Raw genomic sequence first — 15,923 nt, forward strand, 5'->3', positions numbered from 1 at the left:
GTTCTGGAATCAGAATGCTTGGTTTGAAGCCCAGAGTTCACCGCTTTCCCACTGTGTGACCTTGGGAAAATTATTTTATCTTTCAGAGTCTCAATTTCCTTTTGTGGAAAATAGGATTGGTAATAGTAATGATCTCATAAAGTTTTTACAAGTTTAGTGAGATAATACATAGGAATCACTTACAATAGTGCCTGACACATAGTAAGCACATGATTGGACTGGCGATTATTATATTATTATGAAAATTATGATTGTTACTATTATCATTTGTGATGTACTATCCTCAGCACTGGTGAAGTAGTAACAGGCAGCCTGATGCTATGGACAGAGAACCCAGGTCTTTCTCAAGAGGCCAATTTCAACTTACCAGGTGTTGCCTGGGCTCCTACTATGTATTACAGACCACGCTAAGGGTTTCCAAAGATGCACTGGACATAAGGTAATGGATGTAAACTTTATCCTGGAGGCAGTAGAAGCCATTGGAGGTTTGATAGAGATGACAAGATGAGTGACAAGCTCTGATTTATATTTTAGGAAAATAATTCTGGAAGCAATGTGAGGAATGAATTGGAGCAAGAAATGATGATCAGCTGGGTCACCAATTAGGAAATAATTACTACTGTCAGGAAAAGGAGAACAGGTTTGGGGAAACATTTTAGGAAGTGGGAACTATAAGATCTGTGGCCAGGTCAGATATGAGAAATTATTGCATCATGAAGAAATAGGTTGATATTACGAAACCAGCTGGCTACCTAGAGAGAGCCCCAAAGGGTGGCATTCCAGTGGTGGATCCATGGTAGTGTGACAGTCCATCTTGCAGACAAAAAGTTATGTTTGTCCTCACCTGAGGGTTATTCTATCTTTCAGAGTGTAGATTTTACATTGATAAAGTTCCCAATCACTGCCATGTAAAAACCATGCTGATGTAGTCATTAATCATGAGAAGTTCTAACTACCAAGTAGAATAGTTATTCTTGTGGCCCATCTGCACATGCTCTGCTTACAAGGTAACCTCCTTAGAAAGCCAAATAGAGATGACAAATTGATTGTGATCCTACTTTGCAAGTAAAATAAACTGTATGATATTGATGACTAATGGCATAAAGCTGCCACTGCCTAAGACACTCCATTCGTTATAGGATACACCAGACTAAAGCGGAGACACCCACGAATTTTGTTTTCTGTTGGGATCCTGAATTGTATAGACAGCATGCAAACCAGTCTTCTAGAGACACACTTCAGACATAGTGGAGGAAAGTGATGAGCTTTAGCTTTCTTTCTTATAATCTGCATTCACTGAGTGACGGTGTCAAATCAGAAGCAGCTTCCAGGAAGACAAAGAGTCTTCTCTTTGATCCGCAGCTTCAGGTTTTCTGGTGGCTGAATACTTGCAACTCCAGCTGTGGAAGTGCCCTTTGGGTTGTAGGTTGGCAACTCTGGCAGTCATAATAAGAAGGGAAAAAGGAGAGGGAAGCCTAGAAGGGAATGGCATTCCACTGTGTCTCTTTCTGCCCTAATAGAATTGCTTTTCCTTCCAGCCCACAGCTAAGAATGTCCTTTATTGTCTTCTCTACTCAAGGAACAACTCTAATGAAACTCACAGAAGACAGGTAAGGATGCTCCCCATCCCTGTCATTACAAAACCCATCTTTTATCGCGTAGTTCTGATATTTGTGCCCTCCTGCCAGCCTTGACCTGTTATTTTAATCAAATAGTTCTCTTTTCACTTATGCCTTGAACTTTGCACATTGACCCATCTGCTAATTTACTCTGCAATGACTTTGATAGAATTTCCTGCTGTTGGTGGAACTTTATAAATGACTGAATCACATTAAGGTAAATCTTACCTTGCTGACTCAGTCTGCTGACGTGGAGCAAAATGTTAGCAAACCAAATTCTTAGGGGACTATATTTTCTTTTATTTAAATTAGATTTATTTTGTGGATTGAGCACTGTGAGAGCAGTAAGAACTTGAAATATTATCATCCATAATTATAAAGGCAGGAAATAGAAAGGGAAGGCTTACGGTACCACAAGATAAAAGACAATTTGAATCAGGTGTGGAAAAATGTTGTTGACATAAAAGGATTATTTAGACCTAGCGAAACACAAACACTGTTTGGGGTTTTACCACTTCTAGGTGAAAACTAGCAGTAACAGAGACATGCCATTTATTCATAGCTATGGCACCCTACTCCAGTACTCTTGCCTGGAAAATCCCATGGACGGAGGAGCCTGGTAGGCTGCAGTCCATGGGCTCGCCAAGAGTCGGACATGACTGAAGTGACTTAGCAGTAGCAGGGTGGCATATAGGAGATGACACTTTTCCTGAGTTAATGATTCTTTGTCTACATTTTAAAAAGTGGTATGGTCCACATGAGACAGTCCCCAGGGTGGGTCACTCTTGGGATTATTGACTGACTTATGTGAACAGGATTGAGAAAGGGAGGAAGAGCAAGTACAGGGAGGGTAAAGGACTTTATTCTATACCATTCTTCTAGAAGACTAACGAGATGGAGTAAGGTTTCCTGAAATTTGCACTCACACAGCACATCTGATCTAGTCCTTGTTTTTCTCCATGTCTTTGCTTCCCATCTGTAACAAAAAGGGTCCTCCGTACCACATGGAAGTTTCCAAGTCCTGTTACACCTTTAGCAGTGTCTACATATACACTCATGCCATATGAGACGCACTGAAACCCCATTTTCAAGATAGAGGTTTCTTATTCCTTATGACAGAAGGGGAAACTGAGCCTTATCTTGTTCCTAAGAAAGGAGCAGGACCCACTGTGGATGCAGGCTGCACATCCTTTCTGCTCCGCCTGCTAGTAATCAGAGACTTATGACGCCCAAGAAGCCTCTGTGACTTCCCTTCAGGATTGGCCAAGGATTTTAGGAAACTCTGAGACACTGTCTCTATCCTGTGGACCACACGCAAGACTCCTAATCTCTCTCAGTCTTTATATATGATAATATCTCAGTCTTAATTTCCAAAGATGTCTTTTCTTTAGAGAAAACTCCTCTCTTAGCCATTCCTCACGTCTTCCTGCAACCCAAGGCTGCCTAATGCTGCGTTATGCTGATTCCACTCACTCCATGCCTGAGAGTTTGGCAAGAGACCAAGTTCACACATCCCTTGTGGATATTTTGTGTGCTACTGCTCATAGCCTCTGGGAAGTTGGAGAGGTCGAGGAAGGTCACAGATTTATAAACACTAAGAATGCTGAGGCTTTCAGACCCATTTTGGTTATGCTAGTTCAAATTAGTCATCTGAATCTGACTTTGAATCTAGTTTTTTGTGCCTTTACTACTCTTAGTATCTTGTGCCAAGGAGAAGAGTGGGATTAGAATTTCTACTTTTCTGGAAGCAGCATTTAATATTTAAAGGATGAAGATACATCAAATAACAGCCAGAAATACCTTGCTAAAGGCTGAATGATTTGGGATTAGCAGATACAAACTATTATATAGAAAATGGATAAACAACAAAGTCCTACTGTATAGCACAGGGAACCATTTTCAATATCCTGGGATAAACCATAATGGAAAAGAATATGAAAAGAATGTATATAAGTGAATCACTTTGCTGTCCAGGAGAAATTAAGACAACATTGTAAATCAAACAAAGACTGAATGAGTCTTATATGGTGACCTCTTGGCCTACACTACGGATCAGCTGGTGAAGCATGGCAATGTTTCACTGACACATCCCCAACCTTGTCAGCCTGTGGAGAGATGTGGGCAAGCCAGAAAGTATTTAAAATACTTCCTCATGAGATTGGTGTAACGAATTAGGCTTTAGAGCTCCCAAACTGATAGTTTCTGAAATATATAACTTTCAGTGGTTTAGTTTATATTTTTTGAAATATAATAAATATTTATATTTATTATGACAATCAATTGTCTCGTTTGATCTTCATAATATCCCTGCAAGACAGGGAAAGATGCATTATTAGACCTGTATAATAATGTGGAAACTTACAGAATTTTTAAAAACTCGCTGAAAAACAAGACATGAATTAGCAGAGATTCTCATTTCAATAAGAGCAAAAGATTTGGGGCATATTAAAAGAAATAATATCAAAGGTACATTTGAAACCAATTCTTGGCGTCAGATCCACATAGAGAAACCAGGGGAAGGTTGGAGTAATACAGTGAAAAATAATTATGTAAAGTATCATTTTTCACTGACTAAAGATTTTTTTTTTCTCTTTACCTTTAGTTCTCAGCAGTTTGATTATGATATGTCTGCCATGGCTGGTTTTTTTCTCTCTTTTTTTGCTTGTTTTTTGAGTTTTTCCTATTTGCTGAACTCCTTGAATTTAGAAATGTATGACTTTGATCAAATTGGGTGTCTCTGTAGCCGTTATTTTTCAAATAGTTTTTTCTGCACTGGTCGTTTTCCCCTCTCCTTCTGGGATCTCAGTGACATACATGTTAAACCTCTTGGGTGTTATTCCACATGTCCCTGAAGTTCTGTGCAATTGTTTTTTGCAATTTTCTTTCTGTTCTTTATACTAGATTGTTTCTGTCATTCTATCTTCATATTGACTTTCCTCTGACATCTCCATGCTGCTGCTTAGCTCATCTACTGAACTTCTTATTACCGATACTGTATTTTTTCAATCCTAAAATATCTATTTGGTTCTTTTAAATTTCTGTCTTTCCTTTTATTTTAGGTATGTTTACCTTTACCTCATGGATTATATTGTTGTTCTAGTTTTATAACTATAATACTATAACTATAAAAATAGTTATTTTCACTCCTATTATATAATAACTATTATATTATAACTGATAATTCCAGTAGCTCAGGATTGGCTTCTTGCCTTCTCTCTTGAGACTTGGTCACGTTTTCCAGGTGATTTGTATGTCAAACAATTTTAGGTTATATTCTAAAAGTTTTTAATATTAGACTGTTAAGACTGAGTCATATTCAAATCCTATAGAGAATGCTCATTTGTTTGTTTGCTTTAGTTGGCAGTCGCCATGGCGAAGTTCAGATCACAAGTTCTATCTCTTCTGTGGGTGGTGGTTTTTATTTTGGTTCAGTTTTCAGTTTTTGCTAAGTTGCTTTGGGTCTCTCCTGCACATGTGCAGTTCAGAGATGAGCCCGGGACATACACAGCTTCATACACAGTTAGAAGGATCCCCTCTTCCAGCTCTCTCCTCTCTAGGATTCCCCACATGCTAATTTTTTCAGTGAGGGCCCCCTTTTCCAAGTCTTCCAGCAAGAAAAATAGGGTTCCTCTTGGAGTTTTGGTCACCACATTGCTGCGTGCAGTTCTGTACTGAGGCCACCCTTGGGACAAAGCCAGGAGTAATAAAAGAGAATAGAAATGGGATTTCCTCCACATTCTTTGGACCACAGGGACATCTTTTCCCAGAGGCCAAAAGTATGGGGACTTGCTTAGCTTTTCAGGTGACATCCCAGGCTACTGCCACGTGACCGAGACCACCCTCAGATTAAAGCTATGAAGGAAATGAAAAAAAAATGGAATTCATTCCTGTATGGGTTATTTCTCTAGGTTTTAACTCTCCAATTCACCTGAATTTTTTGCGTTTCAGAGTTTTACTGTGTTTGCTTTCTTCATTTGTCCAGACATTTTTACAGTCAACAGAAGAGACAGCAAATTTAACTCCATCTTACCTGCTGCTGCTTCAGTACTACAGATAAGGACACTGAGATTCAGAGAATTTAGACAACTTGTTTAGGTCAAAGAATGAAAATGGCAGAACTGGAATTCTGGTTCTGGATTCTGGATTCAGTCCAACTCATGTGCTTTGCATTCTATCATGTTGCTCTTTCAAGATTTCTTGGCGTCATCAGTTTGAAAAATAATTGACAATGTGTAGCAAGTTTTTTTAGGTTTCTTCATTAACATATTAATTTAAGTTAATTTAAGTGTTAAATTAACTGATGTTAATTTAAGTGTTATTAGAATTACTTTAGTGTTAACTATTGCACGTGAGTCCCTAAAAACTCCCTGGATGGTCTTTTTCCTGATCTTAATAGAAAAATGCTTCAAATGCTTCGTCATTTGAAATGAGACCATGTCAAGGAAGTCCAACTCTTCCTGTGAAAGAAACTAGAAATAGATACTCGATTTAATTAAATGCATTTTTGGTATCTATTGAGATCATATTTTTTCTTTGACCTAACTAATACAGTGAAATGCATTGAAAAGATATTTTACTATTGGGTCAGATGCATTTCTGGTTACACTTGTTTGTAATATTTTATTATTTTAAAGTAGAGCTGAATTCTGTTTTCTGTATTTTATTCAGAAACTTAAAATCAGTGTTCATAATTATGATTGGGCTACTATTTTCCTTTGACTACCTTTAGTTACAGTACTTTTTAATAATTTTTTTATATTATTACTTCTAGAATTAACCTGATATAGGTATGAGGTCCATCATTTTTCTTCAGGTGTTTAGGTGGTTTTTCTAAAATCATTTAGATGCTGGGTAAACCTTTACTACTGATTTAAAAGTTTAAACTTTCTCATAGACTTAGATCCTTTGCTGGTTTTCTATTCTGATGTACTGAATTTGTCTGTTCTTATGCTAGTACCTCATTATTTTAATTAGTTTTAACATGTGAAAGATAAATCCTTCCTTACCTCTAATCCTGGGTGAAAATCTCCTGGTCTTTAAGTGACTGGTTTATTTTTCCCTATCATGTGCACTTCAAGTAATTATTTAAATTATTAAATATTCCAAAATATACCTGAGTTTTTGCTTGAATTGTATGAAAAGTACAGAATAATCTGAACAAAATAGCATTACATTATTACTGTATTGATTTTCTTACTTAAGGATATATCACTTCTCTTTTATGTCCCCCCATAAGGTTTTGATATTTTCTTCAAATCAGTCTCATGTAGTATTCATTAGGTTTCTTCTTCAGTCAGTCAGTTCAGTCGCTCGGTCGTGTCCAACTCTTTGCGACCCCATGAACTACAGCACGCCAGGCCTCCCTGTCCATCACCAACTCCTGGAGTTCACTCAGACTCACGTCCATCGAGTCAGTGATGCCATCCAGCCATCTCATCTTCTGTCGTCCCCTTCTCCTCCTGCCCCCAATCCCTCCCATCATCAAAGTCTTTTCCAATGAGTCAACTCTTCGCTTGAGGTGGCCAAAGTACTGCAGTTTCAGCTTTAGCATCATTCCTTCCAAAGAAATCCCAGATCCCAAGCTATAGATTAATTGCTTTATAGTGAACAAGTTTAGAAAATACAACAGAAAAGAAATTCATTCACGACGGAAGCAAAAATTTTAAATGTCTAAGAGTAATTCTAAGATATTTAAAATTTTTGCTTCTGTCGTGAATGAATTTTTTTCTGTTGTATTTTCTAAACTGTTGTTCACTATAAAGCAATTAATCTATAGCTTGGGATCCAAGGGCTTTTACTGAACTCCATAAAATTATTTTTGAAAATTTGCAAGTCAAGGAGATTATAATTTGCAGCAAAACAAGCCGATGCCTCCCAAACAGTTAAGAAATACTGGCCTGGGGGAAATCATTGCTTTGTAGATTTATTTCTTATCTCAGCATTTTAAAGAACCATTTTATTAATTCTAGTATTTTTCTACTTTTGAAGTATCTTTCTACTTTTGGAGTATTTTTCTAGCAAGATGGTTACATTATTTGCAATTAATGATAACATCTGTCCTCTTTTCTAATATTTTTAGCTGTTATGCCTCTTGGGTATCTTGGGTTGTTTGTTTTTTGATATCGAGTTGTATGAGCTATTTGTATATTTTGCATATTAACCCATTGTCAGTCACATCATTTCTTTTCCATTTTATTCATATCCATCATATATTTTTATTGCGATAAAATGCACATCCATAAAGCTTAACATTTTAAACATTTTTAAGCATACAATGTGGTGGCAGTAAGTTGTGCAACCATCACCACTATCCAAGTCCAGAACTTTTTCATCATCCTAAACTGAGACTCTGCAGTCCCTGGTAACCTCTGTTCTACCATCTATCTCCCTGAATTTGTCTGTTTTAGGTACTTCGTGTAAGTGGAATCATTTAATTTGTGTTCTTTTGTGTTTGGCTTATTTCACTTAACATGTCGTCAAGGTCCATCCATATTGTAGCATGCATCAGAATTTAATTCATTTTTAAGGCCAGAATAATATTGCTTTGTATATATATAATGCATTTTGTTTATCCATTTATTTGTCAATGGACATTTGAGTTGTGAATAATGCTGCTATGAATATTAGCATATAAATATCTGTTCAAGTCCCTGTGTTCAGTTCTTTGGGGGCATACATTAAAAGTAGAGCTGCTGGATTATATAGTAATTCTGTGTTTAATTTTTTGAGGAAACGTCATAGTGTTTTGTGTTTTCCACAGTGGCCTCACCATTTCACATTCTTACCAACAATGCAGAGAGATTCCAATTTCTTCACATCCTTATTGATCATTTTCTGATTGTTTTTAAAAAATTGAGATAACTTTGGTTTATAATATTATGTAAGTTTTATTTGTACAATAGATTTCTACTTTAGGGTACACTACAACCTGGACACCACTCAAAATTTAGTTTCCATTCATCAACATAGTTGATCCTCTTTAACCATTTCACATTCACTTACAAGACCTTTCCCTCTGACAGCTACTCTGTTCTTTGCATCTACACGTTTGTTTTTGGTTGTTTTGGTGTATTCACTTATATTTGTTTGTTTGCTTGACTTTTATATTCCACATATGAGTGAAATCATACAGTACTTATTTGTCTTTCTCCGTCTGATTTATTTCATTTAACATAATATCCCCTAGGTCCATCCATGCTGTTGCAAATGGCAGGATGTTTTATGCACTTATCTTTTCATGACTGATTAGTATTCCATTGTGTATTCCTCTCCGTACATACAGACACACACATATACACACATATTCTTATCCATTCATGTTCTTTATCTGTGGCATGTTCATCCACTGACAGTCTCTTAGGTTGTTTCTATACCTTGGCTATTGTAAATAATGCTAATACTATGATGAATATAGGGACGCATTTGTCTTTTCTTATTAGTGTTTTCATATTCTTGGGGTAAATACCCAGAAGTCAAGTAGCTGATAGTTCTATTTAAGTTTTTGAGGAAAACCCATACTGTTTTCCATTAGTAGCTGTACCAATTTACATTCCCATCAACAGTGTTTGAGAATTCCCTTTTCTCCACATCCTTTCCAGCACTCTTTATTTCTTGCCATTTTGTTAATAGCCCTTGAACAGGCTTGGGGTGATATTTCATTTTGGTTTTAATTTGCAATTTCCTGATAATTAGTGATGTTGAACATCTCTTTGTGTGCCTGTTGACTACCTGTATGCCTTTGGAAAAATATCAGTTCAGGTCCTCTACTCATTTTTAAATTGGGTTGTTTTGTTGTTGTTGAGTTGTATGAGTTCTTTGTATTTAGATATTAATCTCATATCAGACATGAAGCTTTTTAGTTTGATGTAGTTTGGTTTGCTGATTTTTTATTTCCTTCGCCTGAGGGTATATGCTCAGAAAGATATTGTTAAGACAGACGGCAAAGAGTGTACTACCTATGATTTCTTCTAGGAGTTTTGGTTTCAGGTCTTACATTCATTTTGAATCCATTTAATCTGGTGAGTTTTTTTTTTTTTCTTTTGGAATAGCCACCCCAATGGGTATGAAATGATGTCTCATTGTAGTTTTTATTTGTATTTCCTTAATGATGATGAATGTTGAGCATTTTTTCATTAGTTTATTGGCATATTCGTATATCTTCTTTAGAGAAATGTCCGTTCAAGTCCTTTGCCCATTCTTTAATTGGGTTGTTTTTTAATGTTGTCATTGAATTCTAAGAGTTCTTTACATATTCTGGATATCAAGCCCTAATTAAATACATGACTTACATACAAATATTTTCTCCCATTCTGTGAGTTATCATTTCACTGTGTTGATAGTGTCTTTTAATATATAAAATTATTTAATTTTGATTAATCCAACTCATCTATTTTTTTTGGCTGCTTTGTGCTTTTGGTTTTACGTTTCAAGAAATCATTGCCAAAAAAAAAAAAGAAATCATTGCCAAATCCAAGGTCATAAAGCTTTCCCCTTGTTTTTTCTAAGAGTCTTATAGTTTTAGCTCTTACATTTAGGTCTTTGATCCATTTTGAGTTAATTTTTGCTTATACTTTGAAATAAGGGCGTAATTTCATTATGTTGAAAATGGAATTACAGTTTTCCCAGCACCTTTTGTTGAAAACACTCATCTTTTCCCCCATTCAGTGGGTGGCACTCTTGTTGAAAATCACTTGGCCATATATGCAAAGTTTTATTTCTGGTCCTCTATTCTATTGCATTGGCCTATACATGTGTCCTTATGCTAGTACCAAACTGTTTCAATTCCTATTGCTTTGTAGCAAGTTTTGAAACCAGGAAGTATGAATCTCCCAACTTTTGCTCTTTTCCAAGATTGTTTTGGGTATTTAGATTCCTTTGAGATTCTGCATGAATTTTAGGATAAGTTTTTCTGTTTCTGCAGAAAAAAAAATGTCATTGGAATTTTGACAGAGATTGCCTTGAATCTGTAGATCACTTTGAGTAGTATTGTCATCTTAACAATATTATGTCTTCTGATCCATGAACATCAGCTGTCTTTCCATTTATTTAGGCATTCTTTAATTTGTTTCATCGGTGCCATTGCATTTTTAAACTGACAACTAATATCTTTCAACCCTATGAATATTTTCCTGATCCTAAATTTTTCTTTGTGTGGGGGGGCACACACTTTTATTGTGCTAGAGATGATATATCTTTATCATGAATATGAATTAGAATTGCTTTATGTGTCCCCTTGTTTCTTATATGAGTTTGCTTCAAATAGGAAATTTTCTTAACTTTCTTAAATTACTCCTCTTCTTTCCATCTTATGAGAATTTTTCTTAGTAGAATGACTCAAAAAAGGAACAACTACATTTACTAGGATTTGAGATGAGTTCTGTCAAAGATCATGTAAATCTTTGTTGAAAATGTGAAGATCACAGGAAAAGAAGATGGGAAATTTTATATGTAGTGTAACTTTTTTTTTTTTTTTTTGAGAAAGGTAGAGAATTAGTATGTCCAAGGTAAGGAGGAAGTCTGTGCCAAAGGAAAATAGTCAAGTGTAGATGTTGGATCACTATGTTGAGACTCTATCTCACCATCAACCACAGGTTTTCTTCCTCAAGTCACAGACTTGCAGGCTGGTAGGCCCTTCTGTCACCTTGATCTCAGCAGCTCTACATCTTGCAGGAATTATTGCAAGAGTCTGGCATGTATATGACATGCTTACCAATTTGCCAGCAATGCAAAACATTTTCCCTGTCATACTAGTTCAGCTGTTTTTATAGGATTTTGGAAGAAAAGGGAAGGTTGAAATGTGTAGAACCAGATCACAGTTTTTAACTGGAAATTTCACATTTCTTGTAAACTTTGCAAGAGGAAAAAAACAAAGCATAATGAAACAACTGTGAGTCAAAGAATTATTATGTCTTTTCCAACTCAATGGCCTCACTTCACTGCTAAGAAAATTATTCTCAGAGAGGTTGAATTATTTGCCTAAATTCATATAAGTAGTCAGTAAGAGTAGGATTTTTTTTTTAATTCACAGAATTAAAATGTTTAAGCCCAATGGTTGTTTTTTTTTTATTACATTACATCAGTTCAGTCGTTCAGTTGTATCCGACTCTTTGCAGCATGATCGCAGCACGCCAGGCCTCCCTGTCCATCACCAACTCCAGGAGTTCACTCAAACTCACGTCCATTGAGTTGGTGATGCCATCCAGCCATCTCATCCTCTGTTGTCCCCTTCTCCTCCTGCCCCTAATCCTTCCCAGCATCAGAGTCTTTTCCAGTGAGTCAACTCTTCACATGAGGTGGCCAAAATACTGGAGTTTCAGCTTTAGCATCATTCCTTCCAAAGAACACCCAGGACTGATCTCCTTTAGAATGGACTGGTTGGATCTCCTGGCAGTCCAAGGGACCCTCAAGAGTCTTCTCCAACACCACAGTTCAAAAGCATCAATTCTTCGGCACTCAGCTTTCTTCACAGTCCAACTCTCACATCCATACACGACTACTGGAAAAACCATAGCCTTGACTAGACGGACATTTGTTAGCAAAGTAATGTCTCCGCTTTTCAATATGTTATCTAGGTTGGTCATAATTTTCCTTCCAAGGAGTAAGCGTCTTTTAATTTCATAACTGCAGTCACCATCTGCAGTGATTTTGGAGCCCCCCAAAATAAAATCTGACACTATTTCCATTGTTTCCCCATCTATTTCCCATGAAGTGATGGGACTGGATGCCATGATCTTAGTTTTCTGAACGTGGAGCTTTAAGCCAACTTTTTCACTCTCCTCTTTCACTTTCATCAAGAGGCTTTTGAGTTCCTCTTCACTTTCTACCATAAGGATGGTGTCATCTGCATATCTGAGGTTATTGATATTTCTCCCAGCAATCTTGACTCCAGCTTGTGCTTTTTCCAGCCCAGCGTTTCTCATGATGTACTCTGCATATAAGTTAAATAAGCAGGGTGACAATATACAGCCTTGACAGACTCCTTTTCCTATTTGGAACCAGTCTGTGGTTCCATGTCCAGTTCTCACAGTTGCTTGCTGACCTGCATATAGGTTTCTCAAGAGGCAGGTCAGGTGGTCTGGTATTCCCATCTCTTGAAGAATTTTCCACAGTTTCTTGTGATTCACACAGTCAAAGGCTTTGGCATAGTCAATAAAGCAGAAATAGATGTTTTTTTGGAACTCTCTTGCTTTTTCCATGATCCAGCAGATGTTGGCAATTAGACCTCTGGTTCCTCTGCCTTTTCTAAAACCAGCTTGAACATCTGGAAGTTCACGGTTCACATATTGCTGAAGCCTGGCTTCGAGAATTTTGAGCATTACTTTACTAGTGTGTGAGATGAGTGCAATTGTGCGGTAGTTTGAACACTCTTTGGCATTGCCCTTCTTTGGGATTGGAATGAAAACGGACTTTTTCCAGTCCTGTGGCCACTGCTGAGTTTTCCCAATTTGCTGGCATATTGAGTGCAGCACTTTCACAGCATCATCTTTCAGGATTTGAAATAGCTCCACTGGAATTCCATCACCTCCACTAGCTTTGTTCTTAGTGATACTTCCTAAGGCCCACTTGACTTCACATTCCAGGATGTCTGGCTCTAGGTGAGTGATCACATCATCATGATTATCTGGGTCGTAAAGATCTTTTATGTACAGTCTTGTGTATTCTAGCCACCTCTTCTTAATATCTTCTGCTTCTGTTAGGTCCCTACCATTTCTGTCCTTTATCGAGCCCACCTTTGCATGAAATGTTCCCTTGGTATCTCTAATTTTCTTGAAGAGATCTCTAGTCTTTCCCATTCTATTGTTTTCCTCTATTTCTTTTCATTGATCGCTGAGGAAGGCTTTCTTATCTCTTCTTGCTGTTCTTTGGAACTCTGCATTCAGATGCCTATATCTGTTCTTTTCTCCTTTGCTTTTCGCTTCTCTTCTTTTCACAGCTATTACATAGCTTACCTAATTCACTGTATCTGTATGCATATTGTTATCCTTCTTCTTATCTGTGGAATAATTAAATGGTAGCAACTACTATACATATAATGTGTGGAAATACAGAAGTATATTTGCATTTGTGTGTACATATATATGTATATATATATAAAATCTTCTATTAATTGCTTATTATGTGCTGACAACCTAGAATACCTTTTTCAGTTATAAGAGAAAATAATAATATCTACCTTGTAAGGTTGCTATGGGAATTATATTATTTATTATGTTTTATATAGGTGGGGATACTGAGTCAGAAAAGGCTCAAGGCCACTTTACCGTAAATGTAGAAACCTGGATTTGAGCCCAGGAACCATGGCCCCAATGCCCCACATGCCTAATCACTGCACTATAGAGTTTCCCACAGTTTTACTACTATATACAGTTTTAAATTAAAAATAAACCTAAGCCTACATAACTCACCACCCCAAACCCTCTGACTTCTTCCAGAAAGCAGTTCCCCTTTGAAAGCATGTCCCCTCTACACGTTTTATCTTTGCGGTCTTTTAACAACATAGCTTGGAAATAGTCCTCACAAAGAGGTACAGAGGTAGAATCAGCAATTTGCAGATGGGGTTAAGAGGTTAAGCATCTTGCTTATTGCTTAAGGAGTTGGAGAGAAAGCCAAGAACGCTTGGCTCAAACTGCTGAGTAGAAACCAAGAGACCACACTTCTCTCTCCTTCCCAGTCAGCCTTTGGTTTGGTTGAGAGTGTGGTTTTGCCATCAGTATCATGGGGGAAAATGACATATTCTGAACACATCACTTGATTCTGGAGCAGAATGATTGCAGGCTGTCATTATCAAGGGGCATAATTCTGAAAGCTTTTTCTAAATTTAAAAGTAACAGGAGAGAAAAAGAGTCTTCAGATACTTTGTGCTTGAAAGCACCTGGATTCATTCCATTTTGAAGTACTTTTCATGCAGGTACAAGAAGATTTGTTGACAAAATAAAGAGAAATGGAGCAGAGCACTTATTTACTCTCTTCTCCTTTTGACTGAGAGATAATATCATGGTGTCTCACTCAGTCCATGGGAAGGTCCTTACCTCTCTGTGCCCCTGTTTCTCTGATTGTGAAATGAATACTGTAACGATCATCCTTACCTCATAGAAGTGTGGGAAGGATTAGCAAAGCCAGCCACCTAGTAGATGGTGCTGTTACATTTGTGGTTATTGTTGGGGGTTTTAACAAAGAATTACGGAATCACCCTAAATCCTCATGGACACATCCCAGTTAAATCATCACAGCATAGCCAAGAATAATTCAGAGCAAGTCCTCGGCCCTCCATGCCTCACATCCCTCTGTGAAGCTTTTAACCTTTGGCTGGTCTCTCCCTACACAGAGGGATATGGGTAGAAAGACTGCTTTGGCATGGCGTCAGGTAAAAATGATTGTTTCCTTTGTCTAATGGTTCTAGCAAGACTTCCTCCAGATGGGAGCACACAGGCAATGTCTCTAGAGGAAATTTGTCTAAGGGCTTCTCATATTGAATCTCAATGATGGTAAAAAAGAACCCACCTTAAAGCAGTTCAGTAGGTCTAGGAACAGATGGATGTATGAGAGAAGACTGGTCCTCCACTTCTCATAGTCTCCCTCTGGAGGACTGCTGTTAGGAAGGAAAAAGAAAAGGCATAGCCCTGGGATCCCTAGGTTGAGTTTGAAGTGGCTCATCAAAATAAGAAATTTCCTCAACATCCTTTCATCTTAAAAATGAATGTGTATTTGTATTTTGTTCTGTAACACACAAGTGTTTAACGTCACATAAAAATCATGTTGAGTCCTTTCTCAAATTTTGGAATATAATCTATGCCCTAGGAAAAAACATTATACACACAAACACACACACACAGCTTCTGTGTCTTTGTGCACAGTTCACTGTCCTGTACCAAGTTTGGATGCCACATATGTAGTAGAGACAACACAAACTTTGTACCAGGACCAGCCTCGGCTCCAGTCTGGGCTCTACCAGCACGTACATGTTCTGTACCTCTTAAATCTGTTTTCTTTTCAAATGTATGATGAAGATAACACCATTGGGTGGCGTTGTGATGCTTTGTGAACTAATGCATGGAAAGAGCCTAGCAGAGACCCTAGCACAGCATGGATCCTCAGGAAATACAACTTCCCCTGCTCACCCACTATCTGGCATGTGGCATAGATAAAGGATAACATCTGACAGACCAGCAGCCACAAACATTCTTATCTGGATGAAGCCAGCAAGGCGAACTTCAGAAATAGCAGCATCAAACATGGTAGAGTTCTCATATTCAAATCTAGATAGCTAAGACCAACACAGTTTCTGTGGGCTAACCAAAAAAAATC

General features: G+C 37.4%; 1 protein-coding gene across 1 annotated transcript in view; it reads left to right on the forward strand.

Annotated features, from left to right (window-relative positions):
- Positions 1-15,923, forward strand: part of ANTXR1 (ANTXR cell adhesion molecule 1) — a 263,047-nt gene that overhangs the window by 30,020 nt on the left and 217,104 nt on the right. The window contains exon 3 of the mRNA XM_040224080.1: positions 1,539-1,610. Within this exon, the coding sequence (XP_040080014.1) occupies positions 1,539-1,610 (72 nt within the window). The remainder of the gene's footprint in view (positions 1-1,538; positions 1,611-15,923) is intronic.

The sequence above is a fragment of the Oryx dammah genome, unplaced genomic scaffold (genome assembly GCF_014754425.2).
Source record: "Oryx dammah isolate SB20612 unplaced genomic scaffold, SCBI_Odam_1.1 HiC_scaffold_25, whole genome shotgun sequence".
Lineage (NCBI taxonomy): Eukaryota > Metazoa > Chordata > Mammalia > Artiodactyla > Bovidae > Oryx > Oryx dammah.